At 46.9% G+C, this 20,315-nt stretch overlaps 1 protein-coding gene across 3 annotated transcripts in view; it reads right to left on the bottom strand.

The window, feature by feature from the left end:
- Positions 1-20,315, bottom strand: part of LOC109887005 (sperm-associated antigen 1) — a 64,223-nt gene that overhangs the window by 31,866 nt on the left and 12,042 nt on the right. For all 3 annotated transcript variants that reach the window (XM_031811898.1, XM_031811899.1, XM_031811900.1), the window contains exons 12-13: positions 7,774-7,873; positions 2,703-2,855 (exon numbers count right to left, since the gene is read on the bottom strand). In XM_031811898.1, coding sequence (XP_031667758.1) covers positions 2,703-2,855; positions 7,774-7,873 — 253 coding nt within the window. The remainder of the gene's footprint in view (positions 1-2,702; positions 2,856-7,773; positions 7,874-20,315) is intronic.

Genomic DNA, 20,315 nt, shown 5'->3' with positions numbered 1-20,315 from the left:
GTCTCCTGATTCCAGATGGCCTGCTCATGGTCTCCTGATTCCAGATGGCCTGCTCGGTGGTCTCCTGATTCCAGATATCTTGCTTTGTGGATTCCAGGTGGCCTGCTCACAGTCTCCTGATTCCAGATGGCCTGCTCATGGTCTCCTGATTCCAGATGGCCTGCTCACAGTCTCCTGATTCCAGATGGCCTGTTCATGGTCTCCTGATTCCAGATGGCCTGCTCACAGTCTCCTGATTCCAGATGGCCTGCTCACAGTCTCCTGATTCCAGATGGCCTGCTCATGGTCTCCTGATTCCAGATGGCCTGCTCGGTTGATTCCAGATGGCCTGCTCATGGTCTCCTTATTCCAGATGGCCTGTCCGTGGTCTCCTGATTCCAGATATCCTGCTTTGTGGATTCCAGGTGGCCTGCTCACAGTCTCCTGATTCCAGATGGCCTGCTCATGGTCTCCTGATTACAGATGGCCTGCTCACAGTCTCCTGATTCCAGATGGCCTGTTCATGGTCTCCTGATTCCAGATGGCCTGTTGATGGTCTCCTGATTCCAGATGGCTTGCTCGCAGTCTCCTGATTACAGATGGCCTGCTCACGGTCTCCTGATTCCAGATGGCCTGCTCACAGTCTCCTGATTCCAGATGGCCTGTTCATGGTCTCCTGATTCCAGATGGCCTGCTCACGGTCTCCTGATTCCAGATGGCCTGCTCACAGTCTCCTGATTCCAGATGGCCTGCTCATGGTCTCCTGATTCCAGATGGCCTGCTCATGGTCTCCTGATTCCAGATGGCCTGCTCATGGTCTCCTGATTCCAGATGACCTGCTCACGGTCTCCTGATTCCAGGAATCCACCAACTGGGATTTCTGGAAAACCTGGGAAGTTAACGGAACTTTGCAACCCTAATGAGGATAAAGGTGGAGTAGTTTGCCTGTTAACACTGTCTAATGAGGGTAAAGGTGGAGTAGTTTACCTGTTAACACTGTCTAATGAGGGTAAAGGTGGAGTAGTTTACCTGTTAACACTGTCTAATGAGGGTAAAGGTGGAGTAGTTTACCTGTTAACACTTTCTAATGAGGGTAAAGGTGGAGTAGTTTACCTGTTAACACTGTCTAATGAGGGTAAAGGTGGAGTAGTTTACCTGTTAACACTGTCTAATGAGGGTAAAGGTGGAGTAGTTTACCTGTTAACACTGTCTAATGAGGGTAAAGGTGGAGTAGTTTACCTGTTAACACTGTCTAATGAGGGTAAAGGTGAGGGTGAAGTAGTTTACCTGTTAACACTGTCTAATGAGGGTAAAGGTGGAGTAGTTTACCTGTTAACACTGTCTAATGAGGGTAAAGGTGAGGGGAGTAGTTTACCTGTTAACACTGTCTAATGAGGGTAAAGGTGAGGGGAGTAGTTTACCTGTTAACACTGTCTAATGAGTGTAAAGGTGGAGTAGTTTACCTGTTAACACTGTCTAATGAGGGTAAAGGTAGAGTAGGTTACCTGTTAACACTGTCTAATGAGGGTAAAGGTGAGGGTGGTGTAGTTTACCTGTTAACACTGTCTAATGAGGGTAAAGGTGGAGTAGTTTACCTGTTAACACTGTCTAATGAGGGTAAAGGTGAGGGTGGAGTAGTTTACCTGTTAACACTGTCTAATGAGGGTAAAGGTGGAGTAGTTTACCTGTTAACACTGTCTAATGAGGGTAAAGGTAGAGTAGTTTACCTGTTAACACTGTCTAATGAGGGTAAAGGTGGAGTAGTTTACCTGTTAACACTGTCTAATGAGGGTAAAGGTAGAGTAGTTTACCTGTTAACACTGTCTAATGAGGGTAAAGGTGAGGGTGGAGTAGTTTACCTGTTAACACTGTCTAATGAGGGTAAAGGTGAGGGGAGTAGTTTACCTGTTAACACTGTCTAATGAGGGTAAAGGTGGAGTAGTTTGCCTGTTAACACTGTCTAATGAGGGTAAAGGTGAGGGTGGAGTAGTTTACCTGTTAACACTGTCTAATGAGGGTAAAGGTGGAGTAGTTTACCTGTTAACACTGTCTAATGAGGATAAAGGTGGAGTAGTTTACCTGTTAACACTGTCTAATGAGGGTAAAGGTGGAGTAGTTTACCTGTTAACACTGTCTAATGAGGGTAAAGGTGGAGTAGTTTACCTGTTAACACTGTCTAATGAGGGTAAAGGTGAGGAGTAGTTTACCTGTTAACACTGTCTAATGAGGGTAAAGGTGAGGGGAGTAGTTTACCTGTTAACACTGTCTAATGAGGGTAAAGGTGGAGTAGTTTACCTGTTAACACTGTCTAATGAGGGTAAAGGTGGAGTAGTTTACCTGTTAACACTGTCTAATGAGGGTAAAGGTGGAGTAGTTTACCTGTTAACACTGTCTAATGAGGGTAAAGGTGGAGTAGTTTACCTGTTAACACTGTCTAATGAGGGTAAAGGTGGAGTAGTTTACCTGTTAACACTGTCTAATGAGGGTAAAGGTGAGGGGAGCAGTTTACCTGTTAACACTGTCTAATGAGGGTAAAGGTGGAGTAGTTTACCTGTTAACACTGTCTAATGAGGGTAAAGGTGGAATAGTTTACCTGTTAACACTGTCTAATGAGGGTAAAGGTGGAGTAGTTTACCTGTTAATACTGTCTAATGAGGGTAAAGGTGAGGGGAGTAGTTTACCTGTTAACACTGTCTAATGAGGGTAAAGGTAGAGTAGTTTACCTGTTAACACTGTCGTGTGCAGCCTGCACACTGATATCTATCTGCAGCACGGTCTTGTAATCCACGTAGGCCTGTCGGTACCGCTCCATAGTCTCATAAGCCATGGCTCTGCGTAGGAGGGGCTTGAGGGAGAAGGGCTGCAGCTCCAAGGACCTGCAGGTTTAAATAGCATGAGACTGAGGATAGGAAGGGATCAGGTCTGGCCCTGTATACACCTACACTATAGTACCTAGCTACCTAGCGCATGTAGCATGAGGGGCTTGAAGAGAGGAGGATGGCATTGGTGTTTCTCTACCAGTAGGGTGAGTCAACGTGAAGAGAGGAGGATGGCATTGGTGTTTCTCTACCAGTAGGGTGAGACAACTTGTTTTTTCTACTTGCATGAACGAACACACACACACACACACACACACACACACAAATCAGATGTCACTGTATCAGACTCAGGTTTTGTGATGAAACAAAGGTGTGGTTGAATGTATTCTTATTGTCTCAGGCCTTAGGCCTATTTATCATGATGTCCAGGCATATGATCTAACAGGTTATAGAGCAAACAACGCAATTATCACAGCACACAGGTTGGAATGTGGAATATTTTCTGGCTTGGCTTCCCCAGTGATTTTACCCACGCACCAGAACTTCAACCAGACCAGCCAAGCCTCCTCTATGGTACCAACCAGACCAACCAAGCCTCCTCTATGGTTTCAACCAGACCAACCAGACCAACCAAGCCTCCACTATGGTTTCAACCAGACCAATCAAGCCTCCACTATGGTTTCAACCAGACCAGCCAAGCCTCCACTATGGTTTCAACCAGACCAATCAAGCCTCTTCTATGGTTTCAACCAGACCAACCAAACCAATCAAGCCTCTTTTATGGTTTCAACCAGACCAACCAGACCAACCAAGCCTCTATGGTTTCAACCAGACCAACCAAGCCTCCACTATGGTTTCAACCAGACCAACCAGACCAGCCAAGCCTCCTCTATGGTTTCAACCAGACCAACCAGACCAACCAAGCCTCCACTATGGTTTCAACCAGACCAACCAAGCCTCCACTATGGTTTCAACCAGACCAACCAAGCCTCCTCTATGGTTTCAACCAGACCAACCAGACCAACCAAGCCTCCTCTATGGTTTCAACCAGACCAACCAGACCAACCAAGCCTCCACTATGGTTTCAACCAGACCAACCAGACCAACCAAGCCTCCTCTATGGTTACAACCAGACCAACCAGACCAACCAAGCCTCCACTATGGTTTCAACCAGACCAACCAAGCCTCCACTATGGTTTCAACCAGACCAACCAAGCCTCCTCTATGGTTTCAACCAGACCAACCAGACCAACCAAGCCTCCTCTATGGTTTCAACCAGACCAACCAAGCCTCCACTATGGTTTCAACCAGACCAACCAGACCAACCAAGCCTCCTCTATGGTTACAACCAGACCAACCAGACCAACCAAGCCTCCTCTATGGTTACAACCAGACCAGCCAAGCCTCCACTATGGTTACAACCAGACCAACCAAGCCTCCACTATGGTTTCAACCAGACCAACCAGACCAACCAAGCCTCCTCTATGGTTTCAACCAGACCAACCAAGCCTCCTCTATGGTTACAACCAGACCAATCAGACCAACCAAGCCTCCTCTATGGTTACAACCAGACCAATCAGACCAATCAAGCCTCCTCTATGGTTTCAACCAGACCAACCAAGCCTCCACTATGGTTTCAACCAGACCAATCAAGCCTCTTCTATGGTTTCAACCAGACCAACCAGACCAACCAAGCCTCCTCTATGGTTTCAACCAGACCAACCAAGCCTCCACTATGGTTACAACCAGACCAACCAGACCAGCCAAGCCTCCTCTATGGTTTCAACCAGACCAACCAGACCAGCCAAGCCTCCTCTATGGTTTCAACCAGACCAGCCAAGCCTCTTCTATGGTTTCAACCAGACCAACCAGACCAATCAAGCCTCTTCTATGGTTTCAACCAGACCAACCAGACCAACCAAGCCTCCTCTATGGTTTCAACCAGACCAACCAAGCCTCCACTATGGTTTCAACCAGACCAACCAGACCAGCCAAGCCTCCTCTATGGTTTCAACCAGACCAACCAAGCCTCCACTATGGTTTCAACCAGACCAACCAAGCCTCCACTATGGTTTCAACCAGACCAACCAAGCCTCCTCTATGGTTTCAACCAGACCAACCAGACCAATCAAGCCTCCTCTATGGTTTCAACCAGACCAACCAAGCCTCCACTATGGTTTCAACCAGACCAATCAAGCCTCTTCTATGGTTTCAACCAGACCAACCAGACCAACCAAGCCTCCTCTATGGTTTCAACCAGACCAACCAAGCCTCCACTATGGTTACAACCAGACCAACCAGACCAGCCAAGCCTCCTCTATGGTTTCAACCAGACCAACCAGACCAGCCAAGCCTCCTCTATGGTTTCAACCAGACCAGCCAAGCCTCTTCTATGGTTTCAACCAGACCAACCAGACCAATCAAGCCTCTTCTATGGTTTCAACCAGACCAACCAGACCAACCAAGCCTCCTCTATGGTTTCAACCAGACCAACCAAGCCTCCACTATGGTTTCAACCAGACCAACCAGACCAGCCAAGCCTCCTCTATGGTTTCAACCAGACCAACCAGACCAACCAAGCCTCCACTATGGTTTCAACCAGACCAACCAAGCCTCCACTATGGTTTCAACCAGACCAACCAAGCCTCCTCTATGGTTTCAACCAGACCAACCAGACCAACCAAGCCTCCTCTATGGTTTCAACCAGACCAACCAGACCAACCAAGCCTCCACTATGGTTTCAACCAGACCAACCAGACCAACCAAGCCTCCTCTATGGTTACAACCAAGCCTCCACTATGGTTTCAACCAGACCAACCAGACCAACCAAGCCTCCTCTATGGTTACAACCAGACCAACCAGACCAACCAAGCCTCCTCTATGGTTTCAACCAGACCAACCAAGCCTCCTCTATGGTTACAACCAGACCAATCAGACCAACCAAGCCTCCTCTATGGTTACAACCAGACCAACCAAGCCTCCACTATGGTTTCAACCAGACCAACCAAGCCTCCTCTATGGTTTCAACCAGACCAACCAAGCCTCCTCTATGGTTACAACCAGACCAACCAGACCAACCAAGCCTCCTCTATGGTTTCAACCAGACCAACCAGACCAACCAGACCAACCAAGCCTCCTCTATGGTTTCAACCAGACCAACCAAGCTAGACTGGTCCCTGTGGTCTGCAGTAGGGCACTATATAGGGAATAGACTGGTCCCTGTGGTCTGCAGTAGGGCACTATATAGGGAATAGACTGGTCACTGTGGTCTGCAGTAGGGCACTATATAGGGAATAGACTGGTCCCTGTGGTCTGCAGTAGGGCACTATATAGGGAATAGACTGGTCCCTGTGGTCTGCAGTAGGGCACTATATAGGGAATAGACTGGTCCCTGTGGTCTGCAGTAGGGCACTATATAGGGAATAGACTGGTCCCTGTGGTCTGCAGTAGGGCACTATATAGGGAATAGACTGGTCCCTGTGGTCTGCAGTAGGGCACTATATAGGGAATAGACTGGTCCCTGTGGTCTGCAGTAGGGCATAATGTCTATAATAATGTCTATAATGTCTATAATAACGTATATAATGTCTATAATAATGTCTATGATAATGTCTATAATAATGTCTGTAATAATGTATATGATAATGTATAGTTTCAACCAGACCAACCAGACCAGCCAAGCCTCCTCTATGGTTTCAACCAGACCAGCCAAGCCTCTTCTATGGTTTCAACCAGACCAACCAGACCAATCAAGCCTCTTCTATGGTTTCAACCAGACCAACCAGACCAACCAAGCCTCCTCTATGGTTTCAACCAGACCAACCAAGCCTCCACTATGGTTTCAACCAGACCAACCAGACCAGCCAAGCCTCCTCTATGGTTTCAACCAGACCAACCAAGCCTCCACTATGGTTTCAACCAGACCAACCAAGCCTCCACTATGGTTTCAACCAGACCAACCAAGCCTCCTCTATGGTTTCAACCAGACCAACCAGACCAACCAAGCCTCCTCTATGGTTTCAACCAGACCAACCAGACCAACCAAGCCTCCACTATGGTTTCAACCAGACCAACCAGACCAACCAAGCCTCCTCTATGGTTACAACCAGACCAACCAAGCCTCCACTATGGTTTCAACCAGACCAACCAGACCAACCAAGCCTCCTCTATGGTTACAACCAGACCAACCAGACCAACCAAGCCTCCTCTATGGTTTCAACCAGACCAACCAAGCCTCCTCTATGGTTACAACCAGACCAATCAGACCAACCAAGCCTCCTCTATGGTTACAACCAGACCAATCAGACCAACCAAGCCTCCACTATGGTTTCAACCAGACCAACCAGACCAACCAAGCCTCCTCTATGGTTTCAACCAGACCAACCAAGCCTCCTCTATGGTTACAACCAGACCAACCAGACCAACCAAGCCTCCTCTATGGTTTCAACCAGACCAACCAGACCAACCAGACCAACCAAGCCTCCTCTATGGTTTCAACCAGACCAACCAAGCTAGACTGGTCCCTGTGGTCTGCAGTAGGGCACTATATAGGGAATAGACTGGTCCCTGTGGTCTGCAGTAGGGCACTATATAGGGAATAGACTGGTCACTGTGGTCTGCAGTAGGGCACTATATAGGGAATAGACTGGTCCCTGTGGTCTGCAGTAGGGCACTATATAGGGAATAGACTGGTCCCTGTGGTCTGCAGTAGGGCACTATATAGGGAATAGACTGGTCCCTGTGGTCTGCAGTAGGGCACTATATAGGGAATAGACTGGTCCCTGTGGTCTGCAGTAGGGCACTATATAGGGAATAGACTGGTCCCTGTGGTCTGCAGTAGGGCACAATGTCTATAATAATGTCTATAATGTCTATAATAACGTATATAATGTCTATAATAATGTCTATGATAATGTCTATAATAATGTCTGTAATAATGTATATGATAATGTATAGTTGTTGAGGAGGGTCTCACCTGGTGCAGTCCTGTATACACTCAGAGCTGTTTCCATCTTTCAGGTAGCAGGCTGCTCTGTTAGAGTAGAGCACACACAGGTCCTCAGGGCTGTCCAATCCTGTCAACCAGACACAGAGACATTATTACACAGGTCCTCAGGGCTGTCCAATCCTGTCAACCAGACACAGAGACATTATTACACAGGTCCTCAGGGCTGTCCAATCCTGTCAACCAGACACAGAGACATTATTACACAGGTCCTCAGGGCTGTCCAATCCTACCAACCAGACACAGAGACATTATTACACAGGTCCTCAGGGCTGTCCAATCCTACCAACCAGACACAGAGACATTATTACACAGGTCCTCAGGGCTGTCCAATCCTGTCAACCAGACACAGAGACATTATTACACAGGTCCTCAGGGCTGTCCAATCCTGTCAACCAGACACAGAGACATTATTACACAGGTCCTCAGGGCTGTCCAATCCTGTCAACCAGACACAGAGACATTACTACACAGGTCCTCAGGGCTGTCCAATCCTGTCAACCAGACACAGAGACATTACTACACAGGTCCTCAGGGCTGTCCAATCCTGTCAACCAGACACAGAGACATTATTACACAGGTCCTCAGGACTGTCCAATCCTATCAACCAGACACAGAGACATTATTACACAGGTCCTCAGGGCTGTCCAATCCTGTCAACCAGACACAGAGACATTACTACACAGGTCCTCAGGACTGTCCAATCCTATCAACCAGACACAGAGACATTATTACACAGGTCCTCAGGACTGTCCAATCCTACCAACCAGACACAGAGACATTATTACACAGGTCCTCAGGGCTGTCCAATCCTATCAACCAGACACAGAGACATTATTACACAGGTCCTCAGGGCTGTCCAATCCTACCAACCAGACACAGAGACATTATTACACAGGTCCTCAGGACTGTCCAATCCCACCAACCAGACACAGAGACATTACTAGTTGTAACCTCCATCGTGGGGCTGTAGTGGTCAGTCTGAGTGGGCTGTCGATACGGAGCGTGCTGTTGCCTGCTAGTATGAATCATTGATAAAGGTCTGAGGTGAGGATAATGAGGAAGGCTTTTTGGTTTGAATTGTACCACAGTATGAAAGTAGTGGTTGAATGTGCCCCTGAGTTCTGGGTGTGAGACGGACTGGGCATGTTGATACACGGGAGGTGATTCTAATGAAAACAAACCCAGGATGTTAAATAAGGAGATCAGTATGTTGTCGTTCTGTTTGACTCAGAGGCCTGTACTGGGATCCGACGTTAGGAATACACTGTTATAATGTGACTTCCAGAGGCCTGTTATAATGTGACTTCCTGAGGCCTGTACTGGGATCAGACGTTAGGAATACACTGTTATAATGTGACTTCCTGAGGCCTGTACTGGGATCAGACATTAGGAATACACTGTTATAATGTGACTTCCAGAGGCCTGTACTGGGATCAGACGTTAGGAATACACTGTTATAATGTGACTTCCAGAGGCCTGTACTGGGATCAGACGTTAGGAATACACTGTTATAATGTGACTTCCAGAGGCCTGTACTGGGATCAGACGTTAGGAATACACTGTTATAATGTGACTTCCAGAGGCCTGTACTGGGATCAGACGTTAGGAATACACTGTTATAATGTGACTTCCAGAGGCCTGTTATAATGTGACTTCCTGAGGCCTGTACTGGGATCAGACGTTAGGAATACACTGTTATAATGTGACTTCCTGAGGCCTGTACTGGGATCAGACATTAGGAATACACTGTTATAATGTGACTTCCAGAGGCCTGTACTGGGATCAGACGTTAGGAATACACTGTTATAATGTGACTTCCAGAGGCCTGTACTGGGATCAGACGTTAGGAATACACTGTTATAATGTGACTTCCAGAGGCCTGTACTGGGATCAGACGTTAGGAATACACTGTTATAATGTGACTTCCAGAGGCCTGTACTGGGATCAGATGTTAGGTGTTTACGGTTATAATGTGACTACCAGAGGCCTGTACTGGGATCAGATGTTAGGAATACACTGTTATAATGTGACTTCCAGAGGCCTGTACTGGGATCAGATGTTAGGAATACACTGTTATAATGTGACTTCCAGAGGCCTGTTATAATGTGACTTCCAGAGGCCTGTACTGGGATCAGACATTAGGAATACACTGTTATAATGTGACTTCCAGAGGCCTGTACTGGGATCAGATGTTAGGAATACACTGTTATAATGTGAAATCCAGAGGCCTGTTATAATGTGACTTCCAGAGGCCTGTACTGGGATCAGACGTTAGGTGTTTACGGTTATAATGTCACAATGACATTATGTTGACTATGTTTAAACACTGTCTGTGGTCTCACCAGATCTGACTCATTCCCCGCTGACTTCCTACTACAGTACATTCCTAACCTGGTTGGACCAAATGCTTTACAGGAAGTGGAATGTGGTATCTGTTCAACTATCTTAATAACTATGGCAGGTCTCTAGTCTCTGGCCTGCTGCTACTACGGCTGGTGGAAAAGCCAGTCTGGACACATCGGGAGACGCTTCAGTTCCACTGCCTGGGAGACATTTCTCAACGACGACAGAGCGTCTCACTGAGACACATTTCTCCCTACAGAGTGTCTCACTGTGACATTTCTCCCTACAGAGCGTCTCACTGTGACATTTCTCCCTACAGAGTGTCTCACTGTGACATTTCTCCCTACAGAGTGTCTCACTGTGACATGTCTCCCTACAGAGCGTCTCACTGTGACATTTCTCCCTACAGAGTGTCTCACTGTGACATTTCTCCCTACAGAGTGTCTCACTGTGACATGTCTCCCTACAGAGTGTCTCACTGTGACATGTCTCCCTACAGAGTGTCTCACTGTGACATGTCTCCCTACAGAGCGTCTCACTGTGACATTTCTCCCTACAGTGTCTCACTGTGACATGTCTCCCTACAGAGCGTCTCACTGTGACATGTCTCCCTACAGAGCGTCTCACTGTGACATGTCTCCCCACAGAGCGTTATCCAGGGCTGCCCTTCTCCTAGAAGGAACTTCCTGTGTGTGGTAGGAGGTAAAAGCATGTGACTCCAAGTGACATCATCACTCTTTCATTTAGTCAGCATCACTGGCAGACAGACACAGACGGACAGACAGGTAGATATCACATAGGAGGGGCTTGGTAGACAGACAGACAGATAGACATCACATAGGAGGGGCTTGGTAGACAGACAGACAGACAGACATCACATAGGAGGGGCTTGGTAGAGAGACAGACCGATAGACATCACACAGGAGGGGCTTGGTAGAGAGACAGACCGATAGACATCACACAGGAGGGGCTTGGTAGACAGACAGACAGACAGACGTCACATAGGAGGGGCTTGGTAGACAGACAGGTCACATCATGACACCAAACAGCATTAATAACCCTGCATTATACTGTGTATGACAGCAGTAATAACCCTGCATTATACTGTGTATGACAGCAGTAATAACCCTGCATTATACTGTGTATGACAGCAGTAATAACCCTGCATTATACTGTGTATGACAGCAGTAATAACCCTGCATTATACTGTGTATGACAGCATTAATAACCCTGCATTATACTGTGTATGACAGCAGTAATAACCCTGCATTATACTGTGTGTGACAGCATTAATAACCCTGCATTATACTGTGTATGACAGCAGTAATAACCCTGCATTATACTGTGTATGACAGCAGTAACTATACATTATACTGTGTGTGACAGCAGTAACTATACATTATACTGTGTATGACAGCAGTAACTATACATTATACTGTGTATGACAGCAGTAACTATACATTATACTGTGTATGACAGCAGTAACTATACATTATACTGTGTGTGACAGCATTAATAACCCTGCATTATACTGTGTATGACAGCAGTAACTATACATTATACTGTGTGTGACAGCAGTAATAACCCTGCATTATACTGTGTATGACAGCAGTAACTATACATTATACTGTGTGTGACAGCAGTAACTATACATTATACTGTGTATGACAGCAGTAACTATACATTATACTGTGTATGACAGCAGTAACTATACATTATACTGTGTATGACAGCAGTAACTATATATTATACTGTGTATGACAGCAGTAACTATACATTATACTGTGTATGACAGCAGTAACTATACATTATACTGTGTGTGACAGCAGTAATAACCCTGCATTATACTGTGTATGACAGCAGTAACTATACATTATACTGTGTATGACAGCAGTAACTATACATTATACTGCGTGTGACAGCATTAATAACCCTGCATTATACTGTGTGTGACAGCAGTAACTATACATTATACTGTGTGTGACAGCATTAATAACCCTGCATTATACTGTGTGTGACAGCAGTAACTATACATTATACTGTGTATGACAGCAGTAACTATACATTATACTGTGTATGACAGCAGTAACTATACATTATACTGTGTGTGACAGCAGTAACTATACATTATACTGTGTATGACAGCAGTAACTATACATTATACTGTGTATGACAGCAGTAACTATACATTATACTGTGTGTGACAGCAGTAACTATACATTATACTGTGTATGACAGCAGTAACTGTGAAAGGCCTCAGTGTATCACATGATGTTCAGTCACTTTCACAGACTAGTGGTGATAGTGGTGGAGAGGAACGAGGAGAGAACAGATTGATGGAGAGGAGAGATTTATTTATAAAGCCCTTCTTACATCAGCCCATGTCACAAAGTGCTGTACAGAAACCCAGCCTAAAACCCCAAACAGCAAGCAATGCAGGTGTAGAAGCACGGTGGCTTGGAAAAACTCACTAGAAAGGCCAAAACCTAGGAAGAAACCTAAACAGATGAGGAGAGATTGATGGGAAGGAGAGGAGAGAGAAGAGGAGAGAGTGATGAGGAGAGGAGAGAGTGATGGAGAGAGGAGAGAGCGATGAGGAGAGAGTGATGGAGAGAGCGATGAGGAGAGGAGAGAGTGATGAGGAGAGAGGAGAGAGCGATGAGGAGAGGAGAGAGTGATGAGGAGAGAATGATGACGAGAGAGTGATGAGGAGAGAGGAGAGAGCGATGAGGAGAGGAGAGAGTGATGAGGAGAGGAGAGAATGATGAAGAGAGAGTGATGAGGAGAGAGGAGAATGTGATGAGAGAGTGGTGAGGAGAGGAGAATGTGATGAGGAGAGGAGAGAATGATGAGGAGAGAGGAGAATGTGATGAGGAGAGAGGGATGAGGAGAGGAGAGAGTGATGAGGAGAGGATAGAATGATGAAGAGAGAGTGATGAGGAGAATGTGATGAGGAGAGAGTGATGAGGAGAGAATGATGAAGAGAGAGTGATGAGGAGAGAGGAGAATGTGATGAGGAGAGGAGAGAGTGGTGAGAAGAGGAGATTGTGATGAGGAGAGTGGCGAGGAGAGGAGAATGTGATGAGGAGAGAGTGATGAAGAGAGAGTAGAATGTGATGAGGAGAGGAGAATGTGATGAGGAGAGAGGAGAATGTGATGAGGAGAGTGATGAGGAGAGAGTGATGAAGAGAGTGATGAGGAGAGGAGTGTAATGAGGAGAGGAGAGAGTGATGAAGAGAGAGTGATGAGGAGAGAGTGATGAGGAGAGGAGAGAGTGATGAGGAGAGGAAAGAGTGATGAGGAGAGAGTGATGAAGAGAGAGTGATGAGGAGAGAGTGATGAGGAGAGAGTGATGAAGAGAGAGTGATGAAGAGAGAGTGATGAGGAGAGAGGAGAATGTGATGAGGAGAGGAGAGAGTGATGAAGAGAGAGTGATGAGGAGAGGAGAGAGTGATGAAGAGAGAGTGATGAGGAGTGTGATGAGGAGAGGAGAGAGTGATGAAGAGAGAGTGATGAAGAGAGAGTGATGAGGAGAGGAGAGAGTGATGAGGAGAGAGAAGAGGAGAGATTGATGGGAAGGAGAGGAGAGAGTAAATAATGTGATCATATTACTCCAGTGCTAGCCTCTCTACACTGGCTTCCTGTTAAGGCAAGGGCTGATTTCAAGGTTTTACTGCTCCTACCTATCTCTCTGATTTGGTCCTGCCGTACATACCTACATGTACGCTACGGTCACAAGACGCAAGCCTCCTAATTGTCCCTAGAATTTCTAAGCTCCTATAGAGCTCAATTTTTATGGAATGGTCTGCCTACCCATGTGAGAGACGCAGACTCGGTCTCAACCTTTAAGTCTTTACTGAAGACTCATCTTTTCAGTGGGTCATATGATTGAGTGTAGTCTGGCCCAGGAGTGTGAAGGTGAACGGAAAGGCTCTGGAGCAACGAACCGCCCTTGCTGTCTCTGCCTGGCCGGTTCCCCTCTTTCCACTGGGATTCTCTGCCTCTAACCCTATTACAGGGGCTGAGTCACTGGCTTACTGGTGCTCTTCCATGCCGTCCCTGGAGGGGGTGCGTCACCTGAGTGGGTTGAGTCAGTGACGTGATCTTCCTGTCTGGGTTGGCCCCCCCCCCCCCCCCTTGGGTTGTGCCATGGCGGAGATCTTCGTGGGCTATACTCGGCCTTGTCTCAGGATGGTAAGTTGGTGGTTGAAGATATCCCTCTAGTGGTGTGGGGGCTGTGCTTTGGCAAAGTGGGTGGGGTTATATCCTGCCTGTTTCATCGGATCGGGCCACAGTGTCTCCTGACCCCTCCTGCCTCAGCCTCCAGTATTTATGCTGCAGTAGTTTATGTGTCGGGGGGCTAGGGTCAGTCTGTTATATCTGGAGTAATTCTCCTGTCTTATCCAGTGTCCTGTGTGAATTTAAGTGTGCTCTCTCTAATTCTCTCTTTCTCTCTCTCTCTCGGAGGACCTGAGCCCTGGGACCATGCCTCAGGACTACCTGGCCTGATGACTCCTTGCTGTCCCCAGTCCACCTGGCCGTGCTGCTGCTCCAGTTTCAACTGTTCTGCCTGCGGCTATGGAACCCTGACCTGTTCACCGGACGTGCTACCTGTCCCAGACCTGCTGTTTTCAACTCTCTCTCTCTCTACCGTACCTGCTGTCTCTAACTCTGAATGATCGGCTATGAAAAGCCAACTGACATTTACTCCTGAGGTGTCAAAGCCTGGTTCCTCTCTAGGTTTCTTCCTAGGTTTTGGCCTTTCTAGGGAGTTTTTCCTAGCCACCGTGCTTCTACACCTGCATTGCTTGCTGTTTGGGGTTTTAGGCTGGGTTTCTGTACAGCACTTTGTGACATCGGCTGATGTAAGAAGGGCTTTATAAATACATGTGATTGAGTGATGGGAAGGAGAGACTGATGGAGAGGAGAGAGTACTGGGAAGGAGAAGAGAGGAGAGAGTGATGAAAAGGAGAGGAGAGAGTAATGGGAAGGAGGAGAGAGGAGAGAGGAGAGAGTAATGGGAAGGAGGAGAGAGGAGAGACTGATGGAGAGGAGAGAGTAATGGGAAGGAGGAGAGAGGAGAGACTGATGGAGAGGAGAGGAGAGAGTAATGGGAAGGAGGAGAGAGGAGAGACTGATGGAGAGGAGAGGAGAGAGTAATGGGAAGGAGGAGAGAGGAGAGACTGATGGAGAGGAGAGAGTAATGGGAAGGAGGAGAGAGGAGAGACTGATGGAGAGGAGAGGAGAGAGTAATGGGAAGGAGGAGAGAGGAGAGACTGATGGAGAGGAGAGAATAATGGGAAGGAGGAGAGAGGAGAGATAATGGGAAGGAGGAGAGAGGAGAGAGGAGAGAGTACTGGGGATGAAAAGGAGAGGAGAGATAAAGTGGACGGTTCTCACAGCAGTTTCTTTAGTCAGTCAGAGGAGATTTACTACTGCAGTCAGTCAGTCAGTCAGTCAGCCAGTCAGTCAGCCAGCCAGAGGAGATTTACTACTGCAGTCAGTCAGAGGAGATTTACTACTGCAGTCAGTCAGTCAGTCAGCCAGTCAGTCAGCCAGTCAGTCAGCCAGAGGAGATTTACTACTGCAGTCAGTCAGTCAGTCAGCCAGTCAGTCAGCCAGAGGAGATTTACTACTGCAGTCAGTCAGTCAGTCAGTCAGCCAGAGGAGATTTACTACTGCAGTCAGTCAGTCAGCCAGTCAGTCAGCCAGAGGAGATTTACTACTGCAGTCAGTCAGTCAGTCAGAGGAGATTTACTACTGCAGTCAGTCAGTCAGTCAGTCCGTCAGCCAGTCCATCAGTCAGTCAGTCCGTCAGTCAGCCAGTCGCCGCCACCCAGCACCTGGTTCAATTTCACAGTAAGCGGTCAGAAGTCACGTGACCTGAGAGGAACTGAGTCTGTCTGCCTCCCTGCCTGGCAAGGGTATGGCTGAACTCCAGACAGCTAAAACAGACTCACCACACTGCCAATAACCAACCAACCACTAGTGTGATGAGTTACTCTGCTACTCTACACCTGGATGTAGTGATGAATCAGGATACACTGCCAGTAACCAACCAACCACTAGTGTGAAGAGTCACTCTGCTACTCTACACCTGGATGTTGTGATGAATCAGGATACACTGCCAGTAACCAACCAACCACTAGTGTGATGAGTCACTCTGCTACTCTACACCTGGATGTTGTGATGAATCAGGATACACTGCCAGTAACCAACCAACCACTAGTGTGATGAGTCACTCTGCTACTCTACACCTGGATGTTGTGATGAATCAGGATACACTGCCAGTAACCAACCAACCACTAGTGTGATGAGTCACTCTGCTACTCTACACCTGGATGTTGTGATGAATCAGGATACACTGCCAGTAACCAACCAACCACTAGTGTGATGAGTCACTCTGCTACTCTACACCTGGATGTTGTGATGAATCAGGATACACTGCCAGTAACCAACCAACCACTAGTGTGATGAGTCACTCTGCTACTCTACACCTGGATGTTGTGATGAATCAGGATACACTGCCAGTAACCAACCAACCACTAGTGTGATGAGTCACTCTGCTACTCTACACCTGGATGTTGTGATGAATCAGGATACACTGCCAGTAACCAACCAACCACTAGTGTGATGAGTCACTCTGCTACTCTACACCTGGATGTTGTGATGAATCAGGATACACTGCCAGTAACCAACCAACCACTAGTGTGATGAGTCACTCTGCTACTCTACACCTGGATGTTGTGATGAATCAGGATACACTGCCAGTAACCAACCAACCACTAGTGTGATGAGTCACTCTGCTACTCTACACCTGGATGTTGTGATGAATCAGGATACACTGCCAGTAACCAACCAACCACTAGTGTGATGAGTCACTCTGCTACTCTACACCTGGATGTTGTGATGAATCAGGATACACTGCCAGTAACCAACCAACCACTAGTGTGATGAGTCACTCTGCTACTCTACACCTGGATGTTGTGATGAATCAGGATACACTGCCAGTAACCAACCAACCACTAGTGTGATGAGTCACTCTGCTACTCTACACCTGGATGTTGTGATGAATCAGGATACACTGCCAGTAACCAACCAACCACTAGTGTGATGAGTCACTCTGCTACTCTACACCTGGATGTTGTGATGAATCAGGATACACTGCCAGTAACCAACCAACCACTAGTGTGATGAGTCACTCTGCTACTCTACACCTGGATGTTGTGATGAATCAGGATACACTGCCAGTAACCAACCAACCACTATTGTGATGAGTCACTCTGCTACTCTACACCTGGATGTTGTGATGAATCAGGATACACTGCCAGTAACCAACCAACCACTAGTGTGATGAGTCACTCTGCTACTCTACACCTGGATGTTGTGATGAATCAGGATACACTGCCAGTAACCAACCAACCACTAGTGTGATGAGTCACTCTGCTACTCTACACCTGGATGTTGTGATGAATCAGGATACACTGCCAGTAACCAACCAACCACTAGTGTGATGAGTCACTCTGCTACTCTACACCTGGATGTTGTGATGAATCAGGATACACTGCCAGTAACCAACCAACCACTAGTGTGATGAGTCACTCTGCTACTCTACACCTGGATGTTGTGATGAATCAGGATACACTGCCAGTAACCAACCAACCACTAGTGTGATGAGTCACTCTGCTACTCTACACCTGGATGTTGTGATGAATCAGGATACACTGCCAGTAACCAACCAACCACTAGTGTGATGAGTCACTCTGCTACTCTACACCTGGATGTTGTGATGAATCAGGATACACTGCCATTCAAAAGTTTGGGGTCGCTTGTTTGTTTTTTAAAGAAACACTTTTTTTTTGTCCATTAAAATATAATCAAATTGATCAGTAATACAGTGTAGACATTGTTAATGTTGTAAATGACTATTGTAGCTGAAGGCCAGCATCTTGGAGTCGCCTCTTCGCTGTTGACATTGAGACTGGTGTTTTGCGGGTACTATTTAATGAAGCTGCCAGTTGAGGACTTGTGAGGCGTCTGTCTGGCTTTTCTTTAAAAAACAAAGACATTTCTAAGTGACCCCAAACTTTTGAACGGGAGTGTACATCTGAACTGAAATCACATCCCATCGACTGGCTAAATGCTGCTGTAATGACATCACATCCCATCGACTGGCTAAATGCTGCTGTAATGACATCACATCCCACTGACTGGCTAAATGCTGCTGTAATGACATCACATCCCACCGACTGGCTAAATGCTGCTGTAATGACATCACATCCCATCGACTGGCTAAATGCTGCTGTAATGACATCACATCCCACTGACTGGCTAAATGCTGCTGTAATGACATCACATCCCATCGACTGGCTAAATGCTGCTGTAATGACATCACATCCCACTGACTGGCTAAATGCTGCTGTAATGACATCACATCCCACTGACTGGCTAAATGCTGCTGTAATGACATGTTATGACATCACATCCCACTGACTGGCTAAATGCTGCTGTAATGACATCACATCCCACTGACTGGCTAAATGCTGCTGTAATGACATGTTATGACATCACATCCCACTGACTGGCTAAATGCTGCTGTAATGACATGTTATGGCATCATATCCCACCGACTGGCTAAATGCTGCTGTAATGAAATCACATCACACCGACTGGCTAAATGCTGCTGTAATGACATCACATCCCACCGACTGGCTAAATGCTGCTGTAATGACATCACATCCCACCGACTGGCTAAATGCTGCTGTAATGACATCACATCCCACTGACTGGCTAAATGCTGCTGTAATGACATCACATCCCACTGACTGGCTAAATGCTGCTGTAATGACATGTTATGACATCACATCCCACTGACTGGCTAAATGCTGCTGTAATGACATCACATCCCACTGACTGGCTAAATGCTGCTGTAATGACATGTTATGACATCACATCCCACTGACTGGCTAAATGCTGCTGTAATGACATGTTATGGCATCATATCCCACCGACTGGCTAAATGCTGCTGTAATGAAATCACATCACACCGACTGGCTAAATGCTGCTGTAATGACATCACATCCCACCGACTGGCTAAATGCTGCTGTAATGACATCACATCCCACCGACTGGCTAAATGCTGCTGTAATGACATCACATCCCACTGACTGGCTAAATGCTGCTGTAATGACATCACATCCCACTGACTGGCTAAATGCTGCTGTAATGACATGTTATGACATCACATCCCACTGACTGGCTAAATGCTGCTGTAATGACATCACATCCCACTGACTGGCTAAATGCTGCTGTAATGACATGTTATGGCATCACATCCCACCGACTGGCTAAATGCTGCTGTAATGAAATCACATCACACCGACTGGCTAAATGCTGCTGTAATGACATCACATCCCACCGACTGGCTAAATGCTGCTGTAATGACATCACATCCCACCGACTGGCTAAATGCTGCTGTAATGACATCACATCCCACCGACTGGCTAAATGCTGCTGTAATGACATGTTATGAAATCACATCCCACCAACTGGCTAAATGCTGCTGTAATGACATCACATCCCATCGACTGGCTAAATGCTGCTGTAATGACATCACATCCCACCGACTGGCTAAATGCTGCTGTAATGACATCACATCCCACCGACTGGCTAAATGCTGCTGTAATGACATCACATCCCACCGACTGGCTAAATGCTGCTGTAATGACATCACATCCCACTGACTGGCTAAATGCTGCTGTAATGACATCACATCACACTGACTGGCTAAATGCTGCTGTAATGACATCACATCCCACCGACTGGCTAAATGCTGCTGTAATGACATCACATCCCACCGACTGGCTAAATGCTGCTGTAATGACATCACATCCCACCGACTGGCTAAATGCTGCTGTAATGACATCACATCCCACCGACTGGCTAAATGCTGCTGTAATGACATCACATCCCACCGACAGGCTAAATGCTGCTGTAATGACATCACATCCCACCGACTGGCTAAATGCTGCTGTAATGACATGTTATGAAATCACATCCCACCAACTGGCTAAATGCTGCTGTAATGACATCACATCCCATCGACTGGCTAAATGCTGCTGTAATGACATCACATCCCACCGACTGGCTAAATGCTGCTGTAATGA

The sequence above is a fragment of the Oncorhynchus kisutch genome, unplaced genomic scaffold, assembly GCF_002021735.2.
Source record: "Oncorhynchus kisutch isolate 150728-3 unplaced genomic scaffold, Okis_V2 Okis02a-Okis13b_hom, whole genome shotgun sequence".
NCBI classification, from domain to species: domain Eukaryota; kingdom Metazoa; phylum Chordata; class Actinopteri; order Salmoniformes; family Salmonidae; genus Oncorhynchus; species Oncorhynchus kisutch.
This window is presented reverse-complemented; position numbering and strand designations above follow the sequence as displayed.